This window comes from Alligator mississippiensis, chromosome 5 (assembly GCF_030867095.1).
Source record: "Alligator mississippiensis isolate rAllMis1 chromosome 5, rAllMis1, whole genome shotgun sequence".
Lineage (NCBI taxonomy): Eukaryota > Metazoa > Chordata > Crocodylia > Alligatoridae > Alligator > Alligator mississippiensis.
Genome location: NC_081828.1, coordinates 29243132 through 29267100, shown reverse-complemented (window position 1 = coordinate 29267100; position 23969 = coordinate 29243132). Strand labels below are relative to the sequence as shown.

Below are 23969 nucleotides of genomic sequence, written 5' to 3'. Positions count from 1 at the left end.
CAGTGTTCCTGTTGTAACGTTTGAGATGGAGTTTCCAAAGCAGTTAATTTTAATGGGCTGCATTAAAGGTGTATGAAACGAGCCATATTTGATTCAGATTCAGCCCAAATCGGGGATGATGATTCGATTAATTGATTCAGATCACTGTCCCGATTCTATTCGACCAAATCCGAATTTGAAGATTCGATGCTGATTCAGAGAATCAGTGATTTGGTCATAGACACAGCTTTAAATGTTTTTTTTACATACCTGGAGGTACCAGGCATGGCTCGTGAATGCTGTGTTGCTGGGGCAGATGGAGCATCCCACAGGAGCGTAAGGGCTCTCCAGTGCACTTGGCAGCAGACCCAGAAGCGGACCAGAAGCACTTCTGGATCCGCTAGGGAGCACCCCCAGACCCAGGAGGCACCAGCTAAGCTTCCATGTTCTGAATTTGAAAGTCCTCCCTCATTTTTATTATTTGCATCGTTTTAATATTCTGACCCAGTACTATTTTGGCTGTTGTTTAATCTTTTTAACAAATATTATTTCACCATGTTAGAGAGGCTCTCGCCACATGTTATACTTTAGGCATGATTAACCAGTTAGTCATGCCTTAAGTTGTAACCCAGCCACACGTTAAAGTAATCAACAGCATCGTAAAACAAGGAATAAGCCACAAAGCTATTCCACAAAAAATGTGTAACAACTTTGTGGCTCGTTTCTATGGCACCATTAACTGAACATGTGATCAGATGCACCCCTATGGCTGGAAGCCTGGATCAGCTGATGGGACACTCAGCTCTGGGAGCACATGGTGTGCCTCTGCAGCTGGGAGCCCCATCAACTGAGGGGGCTACCAGCCACGGAAGCTTGCTACTTGTTGGTGCAGGAAGAGCCTGGGACTGTGATTCCTGGCTCCCCCTGCACAGCAGCAAGGTGTGATAGAATCTGATGCGTGATCCCACAAGCACACCCCCTGCCATACGTACGTGGCATGGCAGGAAGCACAATTGTGTAGACTGCACATTGTGCCTTTACCTGCACATCTAGCAGATTCCAGAGATAATGCAGTCAAAGATCTTTGTTCCAAGAAAGCATTTCTACCTCATCTTTTGAAGTCTTGCTGTAGTCTGCAGTTAGTAAACACTATAAATTCATAATTCTGACTACATTCTGTGGGTTCTTCATTCTGTCTTTGGAATTTTGTATTTTTAAATGTTGTGGGAAGCTTTGTTTTGTTTAATTTATCTTCTTACAACTGCAAGCAAAAGTTTATATGGCTTTATACTACTGAGACTCAGTTTTAAAAGGCTTTATATTAAAGCATCTCTTGCATTTAGGAAATTTTGAAAATTAAAAGGAGTTCTTATGTTACATGATCTCTATTTTGTGTGTGTTCCAGGAAGTCAAATTGTCTAAGATACTCTCAGCATCCAGGGTCTGGAAAAATCATCATGAGAAGGCTGTAGAAGAAAAGACTGTATTAGAGATTAAAACTGAAACCTTGAAGAAGTAAGTTAAACTGCTAAAAGTGTTTGCAAATTACCATGAAATAATATATCACAATAATTTCTATCATTGCAATGCTACCAAGGAATACTACTAGAACTGGTGAAAAATATGAACAATTCTATTTCTTTCATATGCATATTCTCATTTTTTTTAACATCTAGGCAGAATTTAGACCTTAAGAAACAGAAAGATATGTAAACACAGTAGCCTTTTTTTTCAGATGGATTTAACAATTTCCTGTGTAACTGATGAGTAATCCACATTTGTAAGGAGCACTTTCTGTCTCAAGTGCTATTCCTGGCTCTCAGTTTTGTTGTTTGCAGCCATGTTGGTCTAAGGACATAGGCAGACAGACTTCTTTGGGTAGATGTGGTATCTTTCAGTAGACCAACTTAATAGCTGGAAAAATTGTTCTTGGCAAGCTTTCGGGCACAAACACCCTTCTTCAAACATATATAGCAGTCCGCCAGATCCTGCCCAATCTCCTCCGAATCAAATCAGTAACTGAAGCTTCGCACAAACTTACTCTACAGCTGCAGGTTGCTGGGGTAACAGCCTAAGGGGGTAATTGGGCAGCCCCTGCTGGCATCACATGATTGGAAGGAAGCAGGTTCGGGACATATAAACCCAGGTCTGGAGCTTGCAGGGATATTCTTTCTCTGGCAACTGCTAGGGAAGGAGCTCCTGCATGATGAAGCTACTTGAGACCCGGTACTGCTTGCTATACTACCCAAGTGCTACAAGACTCTAGAAGCCTCCCAGGTACCTAGGGAGTACACTGGGCTAGAGGCACGTTGCTACGGTGGAAGTCTTTCCCCATAAAGGGGTGTGGCACTGTTGGCATTGCTAAGGTTTAAGTTATAGCATAGGGGCTTATGCTTTGTGTTACTGTTTATACCAGAGCAACAAGATGAGGCTATAAGGGAAGGTTTGAAGGCCTCATTAGTGCCTGGAGAAAGAGGCGCACAATTTAGGTAGAACCCATAGTGCCTGAGGGGCAGATAGCCATGAATAGCTGGAAAAATTGTTTTTGGCACACTTTTGGCACAAATACCCTTCTTCAGGCATATAGAGAGTCTGCAGTCTGCACTATGGGCTCTGCACTCCAGTAGTTGTGCCCCTCAGGCACTACAGGTTCTACCTAAATTGTGTGCCCCTTTCTCCAGGCACTAATGAGCCCCCCTTATTACCTGCTGACCCCCACCCGCTTTCCCAGCCCTGTCAATGACTGCCCCGCCTGGGCCCAGCATCCTGGCGCTTTAAAAAAAAAAAAAAAAGCCCAACACTTACTGGCTGCTGCAGCAGCTGTCAGGGGCTCTGGCAGGAGCCAGTGAGTGTGGGGGCGCTTTTTTTTTTTTTTTTTAAGTGCCAGGACGCTGGGGCTAGGTAGGGCAGTCTTTGACAGGGCTGGGAGAGCGGGCGGGGGATGTGCCCTGTTTGATTCAGAGATTCAGCTGATTTGGCAGTGGCCAAATATCCGAACCAGATTCAGCCGAATCGATTCAGGACAGTGATTCAAATCGCCAAATTGAATCACTGTCCTCTGAATTGACAGAATATGAATTTGAAGCAAATACTAGCCACTTCGCACAGGCCACTGTAGAGGTCTGCTTGGCCTGCAGAGCTCCCTGGCCAGGCTGCTTCAGCTTTAAAGGAGCAAACACATCTTAGTGCTCTGCTACAGTGGGGGATAGCTAATGGAGACCTGTGTAAGCACTGATGACACAGTGGTGCTCTACTGCAAGCCCCAATGTCAATGCTTGCCTCAACAGTAACATAGAAAAAGTTCTCAACCTAGGTTCCTGGTATTTTATCTCAATCTTGCTAAGTAGAAACTGTGTCAGTTCCCGTACAGGCCGGGCTCTCTATGAAGATTTACCCTCAGATGTGTACATTTACGCCATGTATTCCCTGTAATAAAACAGATGGCAAGAGATGCCCTTATACGTATTTATGGGTAGAAATATGAATGGTAGTTTAAACAAGGTTTCCATAAATTTGCCTATACATTTAAGCTAAGTCACATGCAGAGTGTTTGTTTTATAAATGTCGCAGAGCACCAAGGTGCTCTGCTCCTAAAGAGGGGAAACTGCTAGAGAAAAAGCCCTAGCAGGGAATAAGGAGCCCACCTGCGGGTTGCCAGGGCAACCGGAGGCAGCAAATGACCCACACCTGCCAGCGATCAGCTGGCTGTAAGGGGCAAGGCCTGGCTCTTATAAAGCCCAGGAGCTGAGGCCAGGGCAGCCCCCTGCCAGCAGCCAGAGAGAGAGGAGCTCCTGGGGCAATGATGCGAGGAGAAGCCTGACCACAGGTACAGTTCAAGCCAGGTAAAGGATGGCAGCTCTAGGATGTCTGAGGCATGTGATTTAGCCGGGCGGCTTTAAGTTATGTTGTAGCCTAAGGGCTTGCGTTTTGCTTTGTTGTTGTATCACCAGTGGTTTGGGTGAGGCTATAAGGGGTTGGAGGAGGCCTCATAGGGGAGCCACAGTAGCGTGGGGACCTCAGTGCCAGTAGGGGTGCAGTGTACGGGGTGCATAGACCCCAGCCCCAGAGAGGGGGGCACTATTGAGAAGCCCTAGTGCAGGCATGGCAAGCCCCAGAGAGGGGGCACTGTTGAGAAGCCCCAGTGCGGGCGTGGCGAGCCCCAGAGAAGGGGGCAGCAGTGCTGAGAAGACCCTAGAGAAGGGGGCAGCACTTGAGAAGGCCCCAGAGAGAGGGCAGCAGTGCAGAGGATCCCTGAGAGGGCAGCGCTACGAACAGGACCCCAGAGAGGGCCAGTGTATATGTGACAGACCAACGTCTATTCCAGCTGTGAGGCTTGGGGTGTGGTATAAGGGGTGGTTGGAGCCATGCATAGCCCATAAGGCTAGGGTGCCTGGGAAGCACCCATCATACAGTGGGACCCACGAGGGGCCTGGGAGTCCACGGGGACAGAAGTCGCAACGAACCGTGTCCAAGAAGACGTAAGGCAGCCTCCCAAACTTATTTAAACAGCAAAGACGTGGCGGGCGAGAATTAGAGGGTGCCCTTGGGCCGACTTGGCACGGAGAGAGGGGCCTTAAGGAGATCACAGCCCTCCTGTAGGACCCCGCTGTGACAATAAAACACCTATTTAAAAAGGTGCATTCAAATATTTAATGGCTAAAAATAAGCTTTCAATTAAAACTTTTCTATGTGGGGGCATGGGTGGTGAGAGGATAACAGTAGCGTTATGCCAGCATGTAAGAACCAGAAATCAAAATAATTTTCATTGTCCAATCTAACTGTATTACAAAAAATAGATTATATAAATAGGGAAGAGTTAAGTAGAACCTGTTATTATCTTTAATAGTTAAAGGTGGCTTTTTTATTAATTGATTCATCATCCCCTTAAAGTTCTGCATCACCATGTCGTATATAGTATGAATATATGCAGTCCTGTAGTTGCCTGGAAGTCTGCCTGTGCATTCCATCTAATCATCTTATTTACAATTGCATGAGCCCCATTTGTTTCACATCCTTTAACCCAGTGCTTTCCAGGCCATGGTCCATGAGGTGATGGGAAGTGGTCTGCAGATTATACTACCCAACCCTATCTCTTCTTCACTGAAAATTTGATAATAAGAGGAACTTGGTGAGCCATGAGAAATTTTGAAAGTTAACAGTGGTCAATTGGTCTAAAAAGTCTGGGAACCACTAACTCTATCTTACCATTTACTGGAACAGGTAAATGAGTTCCCCCATCTCTAAATATTGCTCTCTTTTGCTTCTCTAAACGTTGGGAAGGAAAAAAATACGTAGTTCCTTAAAAAAAAATGCACAAGAGCAAAAGGAATATCTGTTGTGCACAATTTAAATTTGAATAAATTAAGTTAATAGAAAACATGTATAAGTTTTACAGAAGTTTTTTGCCTGTTTAATAAAGGCAGATCACAAATCTTTTGGAGGAGCTGGAAAACATAAAGGATCGCGGAAGAATTTCAAACAAAGAAATTCTTGGAAAGCTTAATTCTGTCAACTCTGAAACTGAAAATATTCATCTTGAAAATGCAAGATTAAAGGTAGGGTGTTGTTATTACACTTTTGAAAACCCCTTAATTTCTGAGATAGTAATAAAGGGTAATTAGGTCTAATTTCGTTTTTGCTAATCAGAAGTTTTTTATTATCTTAAGGTCTCCTTTAGTAATCGTATGCATTTTGTAGTCCCTTCCATCAAATGTTCCCAGACATCACAAGACCTCTGTGAATTAGATATTATCATCCGTGTCTACATTTGGTGAAAAAGGAATATCAATAGACTGATGCAGGAAGTCGGGCAAGCAGAGCTAGGGATAGGATCACTCAGCTATAACTCTTGAACAAGATTGCCAAGTGTTCTTCTTACCAGAATTATCTATACAATTACCTATGTCCAAATGACCTTTTTCAATTTGAAACAATTTTTACTAAAATCCCAAGCATGGTAACAGAGAGTGCACTTTGAATTACTGATTTCAAATGTACTTACTTACCATGCCAAATATAAAAGTGTAATAACTTTACAATTAAATATCAGCAGTGTAATCACTAGTGATTTATATTTGTAGAAAATTATCAAACCAAAATACAATATAAGAATATAAATCTTGTTTTCTTTATGTATTTTAATCTAGGCTTCCCTTGCCGTTCTGGAAAACAACACTGTTTCTGCTAAGGCTGAGCTATTAGATTTGCAAGAAAAAGCAAAGCAGCAGGAGAACCTGGTTGAGCAGTATGGAACTCAGGTGACTAATGGACCTAGGGTGCTACATAATCATTGTCTGTCTGTAAGCAAGTTAGAGATAGTGATGGAAATCTTATTTTTAATGCATAGGTCAGTTGTAACCAAGAGTTACAGCTGGTAACAGAAATTGTTTTTTAAGAGTAATCCTGCAAACTCGCCTTCTTATGTATTTTTTTTTTTTTTTTTTTTTTTACTGAATCGAGTTCTCACTGCATTCAATAGAACTAATAGCATTTTTCTGTTCATAGAAGTATTCAATAAGCATAGGTGAAATTAGGGCTCAGTAGGTTCTAGTGAAAAGTATGCCTCCAATATAAAATTGTGAGATCATTTGCCAATGTTGTTTTGCATTGGAAAGGTACGTACCTCTGCTTTAACAGCCTTGGGGTTTTTGGAACGAGTAGTGTTTTGACAGTCCCATTTTCAGACACATGTTTATATGTGCTGGGAAAACACCAACTAAAAATCCATGAGGGCATACTTCATGAATAAATCTGTTTTATGTTCCTTAACAGTCCCTTTATAGTATGTGACTTTGCTTACAGAGAAGAAATGTCTTCAGTTATTCAGAGATGTTTTATATAGTTCTGTTGTGTAAGGATGCATTAGATTGACAAACCTGACTCATCCTGTTTTTTATTTTTAAATTACTGGCCAGAGAACAATTTTATTGCAAACTCTAAACACAACCATCAGGCCTAGTCTTTGGAGTAAAGAGCCATAATCAAACTCCTAGGCAGCTCTAAGACAGAAAGCAGCGGGTTCCTTAGCAGTCAACCTTCAGTAGTTACTAGGGTCAAGTTCAAGCCAGTGGCTAGGCTGACTCCAGATGGAAACTGCCATTGGCTGACACCCTTCATCTGGGGAGGGAAGAAATGAGTCATGCTTACTGCCCCCACAACACAGCTGCAGTTTATTCTCCATTGTTGATAATAAGCCATTATATTAGAACTTCATTTTGGTTTTTATAGTCAGAGTTGCCCTTTCGAAATTATTTCCTGTAAAGAGGGCCTTTCTCACTGGAGCAAATTTAGAAAACAGTGACAAGAAAAAGAGAATAACTAATATAATTTTATGATTTCATTCCTTATAATTGCTTCTGCTTAGGGGCAGATATAGAGACAGTGCAGTAGTATGATCATACTTCCTTTTCAGACCATGCTGCAGGAGCAGTGGCTGGGGACTAGCTGAGTCTGGCTCCTCATGCAGCCCAGCTGGAGCAGGTTAGGAGTGGCTCCAGAGCACCCCTGGCCCCCTGGGCATCTGTGCGCAGAAGCAGTGGTGGGTGAGGGTGGACAAAGGATGTGCTGCTGAGCACAGAGGGGAAGGCAGGGTATGCGAAGGGGATTCTTATCTGATTCATGGACTTCCTGTGGCATGGTCTTCCCATCCTGATGTAGGGAGCAGGGGAAGCTGGGAGCAGAAGGTTCAGCTACCCCCTGCAGTCCAAGTTGCTGTTTCTGAATTCTCCTTTGCAAAGTCCTAGATCTGCCTCTGCTTCTATTTGGTTATTTTTCTCCAAAACAAGAACATTTTCTCTGCCCAGGTTCTGTTCCTGGTCGATACTTCAATAAGGTCCAGTAAAGGGTGAGATGTATAGAGTTACGCTTGCTGTCCTCTAGGTTACAGAGCAGAACTGTGGGTGTTGGTATTTCCCAGGCCTCTGGGCTTTGCTGGTTGCCACATGAGGCTGGGATGAAATCCCCCCCTCTCTCCCCCCGGCACCCTGTTGCTATAATTTTCATGAAATAGGTTTGATGGGAATAGCCTGGATGGGTTATACTTAATTATGCTTCACTGTAAAAGTACTTTAACTGAATTATAATTAATCTGTCTTTTAAATGTATAGCACAGTCATCTTTATAGACAGAATTTCCCATTCTGCAATAAGATCTCCTCTACCCAAATCTCAACTTAAATTTATAAATAATTTACATACACAAAAATGGAAATTCAGTTACTGCTGTCTGAACAAGAGGGTACAGAGCTGGGTAACTTTAAAGTTGTGGTCACAGATTTCAGCTGGAGCTTCTGGTACTCTGCCCCTTTGAAAATCAGGCCACATATGTAGATGCCAGATAATAGATTTAGAGACTTTAAATTTTCACACCTCAGTTTCTTAAAGTCTTGACTTTTGGGACTTGTTCCAACATATCTGAGACAAACTTTCCCTTGACATTAAAGGAAGTTTAATTTTGTCCTTGATGAATAATAAATTTGTTAGGCCACGGATGAATTTGTCTTCTGTGTTTAGGGTTGTGAATATCTTTGAAACTGAAATACATGAAAGCACAGTGTTCCAAAAGAAAAAGATATATTTTTACACTAGCTGAAACCCACAAAATATTTGTGATTACATTTTTATTGCAAAAGTATTTCTTTAAATATAGGATTTTTAGTTATCCTTTGACTGAATACTGTAACGGAATAAAAAATTCTCACCCTTGAAAGGCGCTGTGCCTGCTGCCCTCCTGCCACCTTCCCGGGGCAGCCACCCTGTTCCTGGGTGATCCCAGGCAGTGGGAAGGTGGCAGGGATGGTGCACGGGGTGCTGAAAGTCTGCCAAGCTTGAACATGCCTGGACTTCCAGTTCCCCATGCACTGTCAGATCTGGCAGGTGCTACCTGAGAGCTAAGGCTGCATACATGCAACTAACACCCTGCCTGGGTGGCCCCGGGGGGCACCGCCACCGTGGAGGGACGCACCAGCCCCCTCCCCCCCCCCCAGCTCAGGGGCTATGTGACCCAGGAGCAGCTCACACAGGCAGGCTCTGCTGAGGCGGGTGAGCAGCAAGGGGCCTGATCATGGGGAGTGAGCTGCCGGTGGGCCCTGAGCTGAGGGGGACCCTGGTGCAACCCTCCACAGTGGAGGCACGCCCCCAGACAGCACCCTGCCTCAGCAGTTCCAGGGGGTGCCACCACCACAGAGGGAAGCACCAGGGCCCTCACCGCTTTTTTTTTTTTCTTCCTAGGGCAGAGCCTGCCACCTGTCCAGAGCACTCTGGTTGCTCTGGACAGACAGAATGAGCCTATTATTATTATAGATTTTTAAACATTGTGGACCTAATTTATCCTTTGAAATTACACGAAAGGTTTTGTTTTGTTTTTTGCTGAACTTCTCCAACTGCATCCTCGCTAGGCTGCTGTATCTGGGTCCCACTAGGCCACTCCCATGTACTTGCAGCTTCCTAGAGCTTTCTAAGTCTGAGTAGGCGTGTGCTCTCTCTCCCTCTCTCATTGGCCTCTCTGACATACTGCGTAGCTTCTGTGTCTGTTATACTTTCCTGGATTATAAACCCTTATAGTCCATCCGTCCTAGAACCACAGGACCAGTGCCAATTGTCTCAGACACCTGAGTTGCTTGAAAATAATCTTTTCCAGGTTATATTTACTAGTTGAAATAAGGTAAATTGCAAGTTAAACTGCAGTTATCTCCAAAATGCCTGCATGGATTCATACGAGTTGTTTCACAGCTTATGGGTTTTTCATGATAAGCACAGAGAACTTTGTTTAGTCTGTCTGTGTCTTTAAATGAATATGTTAATGCTACATAGATTTTTGGCCTTGTTAGATGAGATTTTATAATAAAACAGTCTCTTTAAAGTAAGTGAAGTGTTTCACTTAATACTCGGGGTCTTCATCTGAAAACTCAGGGCCTTGTTTTGTGTGCTTATCTTAAAGACTATATCTAGCACTTAGGCTCCCTCTACACATTACACATAAGGTGTGATTAACCAGCTAATCACACCATAAGTTGTGACCCAGCTACACAGTCAATCCATTAATGGCAAGATAAAACAATCAATAAGCTACAAAGTTATTCCACAACAAGTGTGTAATAACTTTGTAGCATATTCTAATCATGCAATTAATTGAATGTGTGGCGAAGTGCTCCCCTGGGGCTGGGAGTCCCATCAGCTGAGGGGCTCCCAACCACGGGTGCACCACCTGCTGCCAACCCTGCAGCTCACAAGGCTTGCAGAAGCAGCAGCGTTTCCTGTGCTGCCCCTACTGTGAGCCTCATCATCTTTGTGGCTTGCAGCAGGGAGAAGGCAGCCACTGCTGCAAGCCTCATCAGCTGCAGGTCTCACAGCAGGGGCAGCATCATAGCTCAGCAGGAGCAGCACGGCTCACAGCAGGGGCAGCATCATTGGCTGCATGGCTCATAGCAGGGGCAGTGAGGAGAACACTGCTGACGCTTGGAGCCATGGGAGCTAATGCAGGGGGAGCCTGGGATCACGATCCTGGGCTTTCCCTGTACTGGGGATGAGGCACGATGGTATCTCATGTGCAGCCCCACAGTTGCACCTCCTGCCATGCATGTGTGCCAATCCACAAAATTGTGTGGATTACACATTAGATCCCATGGTGCCTTTACATGCATGCGTAAAGGGGCCCTTACACCTAACTGACCTAACCTCTTCAGAAGACAGAGTGGTCTGGTACAGAAGGCAAAGAGTGCACATGTTGTGGTTACTAGGTGGTGCATGGAAGTTTCGGGGCCATATGACCATTGTTGTGAAGTCATAGTTTTTTTTGCCTCCAAAAATAAATTTTGTTGGCTACCTAGTCAGTATTGGATGCTTGAATCTGTAGAAGAGCAAAGCGCATTGCTTGCAATAAGGAGCAATCTCCGAAGGACTCATTCAGTTTGTGGTCGTCTGTATACCTCTGGTGTCCCCTGTTCCCCCAATCCTTTTTCTGTAGTACTGATTTCTGTCCGGTCATTCTCGGTTATGTGTCTTGCAGTGAGTAAGGGAGAAGAATGAGTAAGGCTGAACAGATGCTTCAGTTGTCCTGGGACTGTTTGGGTTTGGCCTGTATCAAAACAGGAGTGGCACAGTTATTTACAAACATAGCTGTTTTAAGCTGCATTGCTGCTAGTTCACCAGGAGGTGGCCAGCAAGAGCACACAGCTTGACAGGCTTGTCCCTGGAATGAACTACAATAACTGCACAGACAACAACAGGGTGTCCCAGGAAAAAATGTTAGTACGTTTTAGGGCGGTGCGAAATTTCACCAGGTGTTTTGTTTTGAAGCTGTTTCGATGCATTTTGAGCTTGAAACGGCAAAATCAAAATGAAACACAAGCCTTCAAAACAGCTTCAAAACAAAACAAGGGCACTCGAAACGTTTCAGAAGTTTCAAAATGAAACAAGGGCACTTGAAATGTTTCAAAAGTTTCTAAACTCTTTGAGTTTCGAAACCAGATTTACTTGGCTTCAGCGCTGGTCCCAGCCAGCAGCAGCAGCTTCGTGTCATCCAGCACAGATCTGGGAGCCACGCCCCCCCGGCAGGATTCTGACACATCCCCCAGCCTTCCTGGGGGGTATGGGCCCCCAGATCTGCACATCGCATGACAGCGTGCTGTCGCTGCCAGCTGGGGCCAGCGGCAGCACCAATCTTCCCGGTGCTGGACATAGGCTGCACCCAGCGCTGGTCCCAGCCGGCAGCAGAAGTCTGCTGTGATCCAAAAGGCAGATCGGGGGCCCATCCACACACCCAGAGGGCTGCGAAGCTGCACCGGACTCCTGGGGATGTGGGCCCCTGAGCTGCCCGCCAAATCACAGGAGGCTGCTGCTGCCAGCTGGACCCAGTGGCAGCACCAATCTTCCCGGCACTGGGTGCAGACTGCACCCACCACCGGTCCTAGGTGGCAGCAGCAGCATCCTATGATCCGGCAGGCAGATTGGGGGCCCACACCCTGGGAGGAGTCCAGCAGAGCCCTGCAGCCCTCCCGGGGGTACAGACCCTGGATCTGCCTCTTGGAGGCTGCCGCTGCTGGTAAGTGACAAGTTTTCTTATCAACACCTTGAGGTACAGTTTCCCAGAAACCTCTGCATCTATATCCTTGAATCTTGACAGGCTTCATTCCCTCAAAATGGGCTACCAGCCTGGCAAGTTTCATGCAAATCAGGCAAGAAGTGACAAAGTTATAGGCAGTTTCGTGCTTTCCCATTATAACCTATGGGCGAAACGTTGAAACAATTTTGACGCAGAAAAACAGAACAGTGCTTTCAAACCTAAACAAAACTTGAAACAAAAACACTGTCCCATCAAAACAGAAGTCAAAGCAGAACAGTGCTGTTCCACACAGCCCTAGTACATTTCATCTGGCATCCTTCAGAGGGACTTGAAGTGGGAGAGAGTACTTGTAGGTCTGTGTGATCACAGGACAAAAGGCTTTTTCCCAGGACAAATGTGATGTCTGTTCATACATTGAGTGAATGCAGGTTAACAAAGCATGATAGAAAAACAAGGAAACAATTTAGAAGTTAAAGGGGTATTTTTTGCTGCCAGACATATATGCTTCCAGAGTTAAGGGAGTGGATGAAATACTACTTGCATATACATGTAAAATATGTTGTATCATAGGTGCAGAAACTACAAATGGAAGCAGAAGACCTGAAAACTAGATACAAAACAGCTTTAAATGAAAACAAAATAACAGAAGCAAAATATTTACAAATAGATAAGGTAAGTATTCTATTTATGATAAACAGTTTGTCATGTTTTCACAGTATTCTGCAAAAGAATGATCTTTAAAATAGGATTATGTATCACTTGCTAGGAGTTGCAGCATGTTGCCTTTTTTCCCTTCTTGTTTTGTAAGTAGAAAATTGCACAAAAAGACACCAAAATGTGTTAAATACTTTTCTAACAACTTATATGTATGTAATTGCTGTGGCCCCCACAAGCATATTTTCCAAGTGCAAACGAATTGTTCCCAGGCTAGTGGCCAGGGGAGTGGGTGCACATTAGAATTTGAGAACCCATCAAAGTGTGTTCAGAAGTGACTCTTCTTCCTTTTCTTGCTTTAAAATAGCAATGACCTAGGTTACCCTCCCAGAAAAGAGAATTCTTCCATTGTGGCTAAGCATGTTCCCAGCTATGCGGATGCTAGGGCTGTTCTGCATCAGTCTAGAATACACTGGAGGCTATCTGCACAGAAGTATGGCCAGTTTATTTTGTTTTAGTACTGACTGCCTAATCAGACTCGGGGTTCTGTGGGCAACAGCTTGACTTTCTTCCTTTTTTTTTTTTTCCCTCTAGCATATCTTTCTGCAAAATTAATTACTTTTTTATGTAAATGCTTCACTGCTTTTTCTGAAATCTGTCAGCCAGCACTTCTGAAGTGTTCCTTGGAGATGTAACTAGGACGTTTTTTGTCCTGGGCAGCAGCGGTGGCCTCAGCAGCTGCCATTCTTGTGCCTCTTGTAAGTCTGTACCTAGGGGTAGTGACCTACTTGCCTACCTATAGTTATGCTACTAGTGCTCCTGCATAATAATGCCATAATAAATCTTCACATATTTTTACTGTGCTGCTTTAGTTGTATTATACTTATTTAAAATGTAGGCCAGCTCTTGCTTTGATGGAATAGTTTCATTTGATTTTAACAGTAAATTTATTTGGCTTACAATGTCAAGACTCCAGCTCCATTTAATAGGGTGGAATTATCATCTTTACAGATGGAAAACAGTAACAGTTCCTTGAGAGTTCATTCTTTGCAAGAGGAAAACTTGAATATTGAGAAGAAATATGAAGATCTTAAAAGGTAAAATCTGGTAACTAACTACTTCTCATTTTTACGTTTTTCTTGTTGTAATCTAATATATGTATTTCTCTTGCATAAAGACAATTAGAAAAGATGGAATTACAGAATGAAGTGCTTGCACATCAGCTAGCAAACCAAGAAAAGAGTCTTCAGCATAATGAATTGCAGCTTAAAGAGAAATTTACAGAATATGGTGCTTTAACAAGACAGCTGGAGGCTGCTTTGGAAGAAGGGAGAAAAATGGTAAAAACACTGCAATGTATTTCTAAATTTGCTTGCGATTTCCCCAGTTTGAAATTAAAAAACAAAACAAAACAGAAAAACTAAGGGATTCAAGTACATGTGAAAACTAGACCAGAGATGAGTAGAATATTATTTATATAGGGGCCAATGTGAGAGAACTTTAGTGAGTCAGATTTTTGCCCAAGTAAATATGAATTTCAGGATTCCTTGGGTGAAATCCTGGTGTTACTAAAGTCAATGGCAGAACTCTGCTGACTTTATTGGAACTGGGAATTTACCTTTACACAAAGGAATGCTTTCCTTCAAACCATATAAGGGGCTTCAGCCATCCAGTGTTTAAATCTGCAGAAGTGAGAGATCCTGATCAAAAGCTTCATCTGGCCAATTTTCATTTTCTTTTCATTTTATAATAGGCAGGCCACAAGGACTTTGATGCTGATGCTTTACTGATTTCAGAAGAAGGCTTTCCACACTCCAGATTTATAACTCTTTGCATAATCATACGCAGAAAGGATACACTGCAAGCAGTAAATCAAAAAGCTGAAGAGGTGTAGGAACTTATGTCACAAGAAATTTTATTTTGGTACAATCAGAAAATACATCTGAAAATATAACTGGAAAGGTCAAAATTGTTCTTGAGTTTACCAGCCTGTTGAGTTGGCTCAATGAAGACTTAACAGTTTTTATAGCCAACAGAACATAGGAAGTGATGTAACTATCATCACATCTGGCAGCCTTTGACTTCCCAGACTGAATAACCAGACTCATATACAGCTGGGCAGATTAGGGATAGCTTTTGGCAGGAATAAAATATCTGCAAGTTTATGAGATTTTTTTCCTCTGCATTCTAATAACAGTGACGCACTGATTTTTGAGAGAGAGTTCATTTCAAATCACATTTACTTTTTTTTTGTATTGACCCTACTTTATTTCCATATAATGCAACTTCATTTTCCAACAGAATGTTTCCCAGGTGTGCTCAGGTGCAATAAAATAGTAATTGGCAGGGAATAGACAAAAGATTATAACAGGTTTATAAATTATAAATTTATTAACAGATTATAAATATTAAAGAGCTCTAGCAACGATAATCTAGTTTTCTAAAAGTTTGTTTATTGGGGGATTTAATTGGAGGCCTGGATATAGCAATACAGATTCTTGTTTTGTCTTTATCATTACAGGTGTCTGAAGAAATGGAAAAAATGTCATCCAAGGAACAAACTCTTCAGACAAAAATACTGGATCTTGAAACTGAATTGAGAGAGAGGCAGGAGGAGCATAAGCAACTTGTCTGCAAAGTAAACCATGTGAGTATATAACCCTTTATGGACACGTGTGATTTCATAGACATTCAGGCTGGAAGGGACCCCAGAGGATCATCGAGTCCAGCCCCCTGCCTAGGGGCAGGAAGTCAGCAGGGATCGTAGGATCCCAGCAAGATAAACATCCAACAGTGTCTTGAAGGCATTGAAAGTGGGTGCTTGAACCACCTCTGGCAGCAGGCTATTCCAAACCTTGGGGGCTCAGACAGTAAAGAAGTTCTTCCTTACGTGCAGCCTGAAACGGTCGCAGAGGAGTTTGTGACCATTCAATCTTGTCATCCCTTGGGGGGCTCTGGTGAACAGACGTTCCCTCAGATCCTGGTGAACACCCCTAATAAACTTATAGGTGGCCACCAGATCACCCCTGAGCCTGTGCTTTTCCAGGCTGAAGAGTCCCATGGCTCTCAGCCTCTCGTCATAAGGTCTGTTATCCTGACCTCTGATCATGCGTGTGGCTCTCCTCTGCACTGTCTCAAGCTTCTCCACATCCTTTTTGAATTGTGGAGCCCAAAACTCGACACAGTACTCCAGCTGCGGCCTCACCAAGGTCGAGTACAATGGGAGAATGACGTCCTGGGATTTGCTTGAGAAGCGTCTATGGATGCAAGCCAGCGTTTTGCTCGCTTTACTAGCTGCAGCATCACATTGAAGGCTCATGTTCATCTGGTTGCTAACCAGCGTAGCACTGCTGAGCCTATAAGCATGCTGCAGGTTTTTCCTCCCAAGGTGGAGAACCTTGCATTTTTTTGGTGTTAAACACCATCAGTTTCTCTTCCGCCCATTTCCCGAGCCTGTCAAGATCTGCCTGGATTGCCCTCCCGTCCTCAGGTGTGGATGCTTTACCCCAGAGTTTGGCAATGTCAGCAAATTTGGCCCAGCCCACTTCTGACACACATATCTACATCATCGATGAAGATGTTAAAAAGTAAAGTCCCTAGGACAGAGCCTTGAGGGACCCCTCTGGTCACAGGGCACCACAAAAGTTGACTTCCGCCTACCACCTACTCTGGGTGCTGCCGCGGAGCCAATTTCCCAGCCAGCCAATTGTGGTGAGGTCGAGGCCACAGGTAGCCAGTTTTGCCAAGAAGTGATCATGGAATACCAGATCAAAGGCTCTTTTAAAGTCAAGATATATGACATGGAGAGGGTCCAGAGAAGGGCAACTCGTATGGTCAAGGGCCTGCAGACCAAGCCCTACGAGGAGAGACTAGAGAAACTGGACCTTTTCAGCCTCCGCAAGAGAAGGTTGAGAGGCGACCTTGTGGCTGCCTATAAGTTCATCACGGGGGCACAGAAGAGAATTGGTGAGTATTTATTCACCAAGGCGCCCCCAGGGGTTACAAGAAACAATGGCCACAAGCTAGCAGAGAGCAGATTTAGATTGGACATTAGGAAGAACTTTTTCACAGTTCGAGTGGCCAAGGTCTGGAACGGGCTCCCAAGGGAGGTGGTGCTCTCCCCTACCCTGGGGGTCTTCAAGAGGAGGTTAGATGAGTATCTAGCTGGGGTCATCTAGACCCAGCACTCTTTCCTGCTTATGCAGGGGGTCGGACTCGATGATCTATTGAGGTCCCTTCCGACCCTAACATCTATGAATCTATGACATCAATCTCTTCCCCCTTGTCCAGGTGATGGGTCACGTGGTCATAAAAGGAAATTAGATTGGTCAAGCAAGCCCTACCTGCAACAAACCCATGCTGGGCATCCCTTAGGATATTGCCATCAGCTAGCCTGTATAGAATGGTCTCTTTGATAATCTTTTCAAGACCTTCCCCAGGATAGAGGTCAGCCTGATGGGTCTGTAGTTTGCCAGATCCACTTTCCTCCCTTTTTTGAAGATAGGCACCACATTGGTCTTCTTCCAATCTTCAGGCACTTCACCAGAGCGCCAGGAGTTCTCAAAGATCTGTGCCAGGGGTTGAGCTATGATGCCTGCTAGCTCTTTGAGTACCCTTGGGTGTAAACCGTCAGGGCTGCTGACTTGAAGGTATCCAGCTTGTCGAGGTCAGCTTTGATGGATGGTAAGGAATCTCCCTCACCCGGGCCTTCCTGTCCTGCAGTGGGCAGGGGTGTCCCATGGGACTGGTGAAAAACTGATGTAAGGTACCCATTTAGCAAGTTTGCCTTTTCCTGGGCATTGGTTGTCAGTTGTCCTATCTGGTTTAGCAGGGGTCCAATGTTGCCCTTGCTTTTCTTCCAGTTCCCCACATATCTAAAAAAGGACTTTTTATTGTCCTTAATATTTGTAGATAGCTGGAGTTCCGTCACAGCCTTGGCTTTCCTGGTTTGCTCTCTGCAGGTCTGGACCAGAGCAGAGTAGTCCTCCTTTGTGGTGGATCCAGTCCTCCATCCTTTGTAGGTCTTCCTTTTAAGATGTAGGAGGTCCACTAGTTCTCTGCAGAGCCAAGGGGGCTGCTATGCCCTTTTTGCTGCCTTTCCTCCGAGACAGGATGGACTTTGCTTGCGCATCCAGGATTGCTCCCTTGAGGAGCAACCACTCATCCTGAACTGCCCTCCCCTTTGGGTTGTGGCCCTTTAGGGCCTCACTGACAAGCCTCCTGAGCTTGCCAAAGTCATCTTTTCTGAAGTTGAGGACTTCTGTATTACTGACTGACTTGCCAGCTTTATGGTGGATGGTGAAGGTGATCAGCACATGGACACTGTCACCCAGCTTCCCTCCAATCATTAGGTCACTGATTAGGTCATCCCCAATTGCTAGTACCAGGTCGAGCAGCGCTTTACCTCTTGTCAGCCTGTACCTCTTGTCTTCCTTCATCAGATAGAGGTCATCCACGCTTGAGAGAGCTTTGCGACCACTCGGATTTGGCTGAGTGCTCTTCCCACGAGATGTCTGGGTAGTTAGTCTCCCATGACAACCATACACTGAGAGCGCGTGGCCTCAGCCAATTCCCTGGCAAACTCCTGGTCAAGGTCTTGACCCTGGATAGGGGGTCTGTAGTAGACTCCCATCATAGGATCCCCTGTGCCGTGTTCCCCACGGATTTTAACCCAGGGGGTCTCAAATCCACCGTGGGTGCCAATGTTGGCTTGCAGGGATGCGTAGCTTTCCTTGACATAGAGAGCTACACCCCCACCCCTTTTGTCCACTCAATCCCTCCTGTACAGGGTGTAGCCATCTATACCTGTGGCCCAGTCATGGGTGGAGTCCCACCAGGTTTCCGTTATCCCTGTGACATCATAGTTATTTGCATTTAGCAGGAAGACAAGTTCCTCCTGTTTTTCCCCAAGCTCCTGGCATTTGTGTATAGGCGCACAAATGTCCCCTTGAGGGCCCTTGCCTTGTCTACAGTTCATTCCAGGGCTGGGGCAGGGGTGGGTTCCCTTAAGTGCCTTGGCCTGCTGGCTTTGCAAGGGTTGCTCAGAGGGCCAGCAGTGACAGAAGGGGTCCCTTCCCCCGGCGGGTTTAGTTAAAAGCCTGGTGGAGCAGGTCAGCCAGTGTGGCTGAGAAGAGCCTTCTCCCCAGTGGAGAGAGGTGGAGGCTGTCCCTTCCCAGCAGCTCGCTACCTCTCTCACCAAAGAGTGGGCTGTGGTCATGGACGCCAAAGCCTTCCAGATGACACCAGTGCTGCAGTCTTTGGTGAACTACCTTTGGTTATCATAAATTATTTAACTATTTTCATCACTTATAGACACTGAAACTTTTTAAACAAAGTAGTATATTCCTAATTGATATTTCTTATTGAATTGCCATGTATTTGAGAGAACATACTAAATCATAATTTCATAGATTTCATAGAACTTAGGGCTGGAAGGGACCTCGGAAGATCATCGAGTCCAGACCCCACCCGAGGGGCAGGAAGTCAGCTGGGGTCATAGGATCCCAGCAAGATTAGCATCCAAATAATTTAGTTAACATAAATTAAACTATGAGGAGAGACTGAAGGACCTAGATCTCTTTAGCCTTCACAAGAGAAAGCTGAGAGGTGATCTTGTGGCTGCCTATAAATTCATCAGGGGAGGGCAGCAGGGAATAGGAGATGCTCTATTTACTACCCCCCCCCCCCCCCCGGAGTAACTAGGAACAATGGCCACAAATTGATGGAAAGCAGATTTAGGTTGGACATTAGAAAGAACTTCTTCATTGTAAGGGTTGCCAGAATCTGGAATGGGTTTCCAAGGGAGGTGGTGCTCTCCCTTACCTTGGAGGTCTTCAAGAGGAGACTGGAAAAGCACCTAGCTAGGGTCAGATGACCCTAGCGCTCTTTCCTGCCCAGGGCAGGGGGTTGGACTCGATCTACTGAGGTCCCTTCAGACCCTAATGTGCGGGCCGGGAGCGGTCCAAGGCCCTCGGGGGGGGGGGGGGGTTTGCGCAGTGGGCTGTGGCCAGCAGCCCGGACACGCCAGGTCGGGGAAGGCAGGCGGCACGCTAGAATTAGGCACGGACGCTTAGTGATTGATTTAAGATTATTTTTTTACACCAAAGATGGTCGCGGTGCAGGCAGGAAAACTTGCTTGAGTTGCAGTTACAGACAGAAAAGAAGAAAGGCGGACTAGAGTTCCTTCCCGTGAACCTTCTAGCCCAATCTGGTTGAGAGCTCTAAACCGCGAGCCCGTCGTGTCAACCGAAGAAAGTACTCGAAGCAAAGAGCTCTGAATAGACTCACATGAAGTTTGCTAGGCTCCGTGGAACTTGCGCGCAGGGAAGGGTACGTCGAGGGATCAGGCGGTGACGGGGAGAGGCGAGAGGCTGATCAGACCCCTATAGCCTTCTTGAGATACACGCTGGGTTCGATAGGCTCCGCAGCGCTTAGAGATCTTCACAAGACGTGAAGTTCTCCTCCTCCTGATAGTCGTGGAGTCCTTCAACTTGGGCGGAAACCCTTCAAGCCTCTTATACGGCTAGCAAGCCAATCGCTAGCCACCACGTGGGAATAATTTAGAACTGGCCAATAGTGGGACGCAAATTTGAATACTAATGACGGGAACTCCTTGCAGTGTGCATTTCTCTTTTTGCAACTAAGAAATGCACCCTGCAAAGAAAGCTACGAGTGGCGGGAAATAATTTAGCAGTGCCGAAGCACACACAAACAAAAATCACACCCTTGGGTTGTGACACCTAACATCTATGAATCTATTAGAAAGACAGCATAATTTGTGTACAGAATTACAAAAAGCTTTGAGGAAATGCCCAGTGCATTATTCTGTACTAGTGCAGCCTATTCTACTGGGCTTAAATACTGAACTTAAATTTGAGCTGAAAAGGGTATTATTAGCAGGCTCTTCTTTTTTCTGACAATAAAAGTTCATAATATGACCAAGTGATGAATAAATGTTTTTCTGAGTTGGTAAAAAGGATCCTATTCTACCAGGAATTTATACAGAAACTTTTCATCTTGAGTGCCTATAATTAGGTGCCCATAGTGTGAAAGGGGAAGAGACAGCCCACCCTGACTCTCCCCATTGCTCACAACAGGAGAGCAGATGAGGGGCAGCTGTGGCTGGATGCTGGGCTGGCAGGCTCAGGCACGCTATTTTTGGAGCAGCCTGAGCCTGTGAATCAATGGGGAGAGAGGGCAGGGCCTGAGAGAGGAGCGGGCCTATGAAAAGAGGGCTGGGATAGCAGCTGGGGGGCACGCAGAGGAGAGTGAGGTGGGGGAATGCTCCAGGATGCTGCTGGGGAGAGCATGCCATGTGCCTAGGGAGCAGCACACCCTCATACAACCCCAGGAGGAGAACTGGGAAAAACTGCCAAGCACGGTGAAGAAAAGGGAGCGGCATACCCACTGCAACCCCAGGAGGAGGATCTGAAAAAGCCACTGAGCATGGCAAGGAAGAGGCAGCGGCATGCCTCGGAGAAACCCCAAAGCAAGGACCGGGGAGCACCACTAAGTGTGATAAGGAAGAAGCACGCGACACTGAGGGCATGGGGAGTAGGCCGTGCACGACAGAGGCGCCACATTGGCGGTGAGCCCCTGAGGAGGGGCAGAAGCCCGGGACTGAGATAGGGGGCGGAGTAGTTGGTGGTGTGAGGCCTATGGGGCTATGGTAGCTGGGGCCTGAGCAAGACGGCGAGCTAATCAAGGTTGCCAAGGCAAGTGGCTGGAGTGACAGCTGGAGCAACCCAGACAGACCCAGCCTCATGTCAGACAGGCCCAACATGCATTGGCGGCACATAGAGGTGCACGTGGGAACACATGCACCCCCTGAGATTGGCGGTGCACCCCCTGACAGAAGTGCTGCCAGCAGCACCTGCAGGTGGTCACCACTTGCCTCCCCACCTCCCCTCCCCACCAACACTGCAGACAGTGTCTGTGGGCGGTCCCTGATTGCCGCTGGTGGCTGCTGCTGCTGCCAGCGGCATCTGCAGGTGATCGCTACCCACCCACCGCCATGGCTACCTGCGGGAGCTTGCCACCACCACACCACTGCCACCGGGCAGTGGCTGTGCCCCCCCAGCCTCTGGGGGCATGCGTTGTTCATGCCAAAGTGGAAAGGGGTGAGGACCCAAAGGACAGCCCCTCACAACAGCTGTGAGAGGCATGGCGGTGAGCTGCTGAGCCTGCAAGGCACAGCTCTTAAAGAGAGATGCACAAGACACCCAGTTCAGGGGCCTATGGTCCTGGGAGGCAAGAGCCAGGAGCCTACCAGCACACGCTGATTGATTTCTGTTAACATATATTTCTGAGTTTTCCTATTACCTCGAGACTGAGACAAGTTTATTTGTAGAGGCCACGGTCCACAGACAAAGGACGACCTACAAGGAGCTGACACCCAGGAGGTCTCCGCCCCACAGTGGCGGGACTTTACAGATGTGAAGCTATCATCTATAAGTGAGACCTCAGGATGCTGAGGTCTGTCTTGGCCGTGGATGTGATAAGGGTGGGGTAAAGTGGAGGTTGGAGCCTCACAAAGAAATCAAGGCATGGGATCCCACAAGCCACCTGCGAGGAACTGTCTCCCAGGAAGAAGAACATCAAGTCGTGGCGGGCACACAGAAACAGCAACCAGAGCATACAAGTGTTTACTTCCTGCCCTGGGTGAGGAGTGAGATGCTTACCTTCAGTAAGTGTCCTACACTGCACCAAAAGGGGGAGGTGGGACCAAAGCGGCACGCTCACAGACCGCTACTCCTTAGAGGGAACATTGGTTATGTACTCTGCCACTTAAGCATAAATAATTTAGGCTTCAACAAGAGTGGTGGCAGACACTCTGGGCTGCTACAGATGTGTGGAAATCCAGCATGTTGGAGCAGATTAATCAAGTCTGCTGGTGCATGAAAATTGATGCGCTCTGGCAGTCTTCTGCATTACTGTGCTAAAAAAATGGTGGCGGGGCATTTTGAAATAACACATTTGATGAGTTTCAGTTCAAAGCGCCCCACCATCCATTTTTTCAGTGCAAGGATGCTAATACACATGATGTGTGGGCGCTTTTAATTAGCACAGCTTACTAATTAAGGCGCCCAGTACCACATCCCAAGGCACATGTAAAAATGCCCTCAGTCCACAATACATAGAAAAGACAAATATTACCTAGATGAAGATGTCAGATTCCACCTGTGTCAGTTCACCAGCCTCCATCACATCCAAGCAAGAAATGTGATAGTTTCCTTGACAGCAGAACACATCCCTCTAAATTTTATCATACTCCCTCTACTTGAGTTTAGTTTGTTTCATTTTTGTGGGTTCTGTAACATCTTAATTACACATCTCTGGTTGCTGGAAACAGTTAAGATTAGCTGTGCCATCTGTTAAGTTATGAAATGGGATTCAGGACTAGTCAAAGGATTGACATGACAACCTGTTTGATAAATGACAGGAAGGCTTTATTTACTACAACTGATTGCTTTTAAATGAGCTTACAGCAAAGCAAAGTCCAATATATTTAGCTGTAAAAGTGATAGTATCTCACCAATAAAGGCAAAGAGTCTCAGTCTTGTCTGCTTCTCAAGACATGGATCTGTTCACCAGAAGATCAGCTGGGCACAGTAGAAGTTCTTGTGTTGAGCCATTTTTCACTCTTGAAGCATGTCCTATTACCTGCTTCATTCCTTTTTTATACCCTTTAGCTCAGCATCTTCAAAGCATTCTTACAGTTGTGTAAATCAAGAGAGAAACCTAAGCAATGATTAATACAAAAATCCTGTTAACCAGTAATGCACAGCTTGATTATCAGAGAGGCTATTCAATCAAAATTGGGCCTTTCTCAGTCATAGGAGGTTATCAATTTGTAATGAGTTGGAACATATCAAGAAATTGGTTAACAACTGGGAAAACCACAAAGGTTTTGAGTTGTTTTTGGAAGATCAAGGGAACCACTGAGGCAAAAGTAAAGTAAATCAGGAGGAAACAGCTATCAAAATCTATATGGAGAATGTCTCTTCCTGCACATAAACATGAGTTAATTACAAAGAAATATTTACTATAATAATTAATCAAGGATAGACATTTCACACAGTAACATACCAGGCACGTAGGAGCCTGCTTAAAATCATCATAGATATGTTGGAAGTGATGTCTCATCATTTCTTTTGAGAAGGTCCAGCCACAAACTTACATGCTCTTGCACTATGCAATTGTCATTAATATTCTGTATTTTAACTTCTGTGGGTAGGCCCAGCTCAGCTTAAGCTTCACAGACCAGCTCTAACCAC

The 23969-nt window shown here is 45.5% G+C and overlaps 1 protein-coding gene and 1 long non-coding RNA gene across 11 annotated transcripts in view; one reads left to right on the top strand and one right to left on the bottom strand.

Moving 5' to 3' along the window:
- The window catches only part of ODF2L (outer dense fiber of sperm tails 2 like), an 81791-nt gene that overhangs the window by 50599 nt on the left and 7223 nt on the right, over nucleotides 1-23969 (top strand). For 4 of the 5 annotated variants that reach the window (XM_019489064.2, XM_019489063.2, XM_019489065.2 and 1 more), the window contains 7 exons: nucleotides 1385-1494; nucleotides 5399-5534; nucleotides 6126-6236; nucleotides 12610-12711; nucleotides 13705-13790; nucleotides 13871-14033; nucleotides 15215-15340. In XM_019489064.2, the coding sequence (XP_019344609.1) occupies nucleotides 1385-1494; nucleotides 5399-5534; nucleotides 6126-6236; nucleotides 12610-12711; nucleotides 13705-13790; nucleotides 13871-14033; nucleotides 15215-15340 (834 nt within the window). Of the gene's footprint in view, nucleotides 1-1384; nucleotides 1495-5398; nucleotides 5535-6125; nucleotides 6237-12609; nucleotides 12712-13704; nucleotides 13791-13870; nucleotides 14034-15214; nucleotides 15341-19799; nucleotides 20631-23969 lie in introns of those variants that run through there. The other variant, XM_059728021.1, reaches the window with a different exon arrangement.
- LOC109283562 (uncharacterized) overlaps nucleotides 23135-23969 on the bottom strand; it is a 98593-nt gene continuing 97758 nt past the window's right edge. For all 6 annotated transcript variants that reach the window (XR_009462364.1, XR_009462362.1, XR_009462363.1 and 3 more), the window contains one exon: nucleotides 23135-23433. This is a non-coding gene — a long non-coding RNA (uncharacterized LOC109283562). The remainder of the gene's footprint in view (nucleotides 23434-23969) is intronic.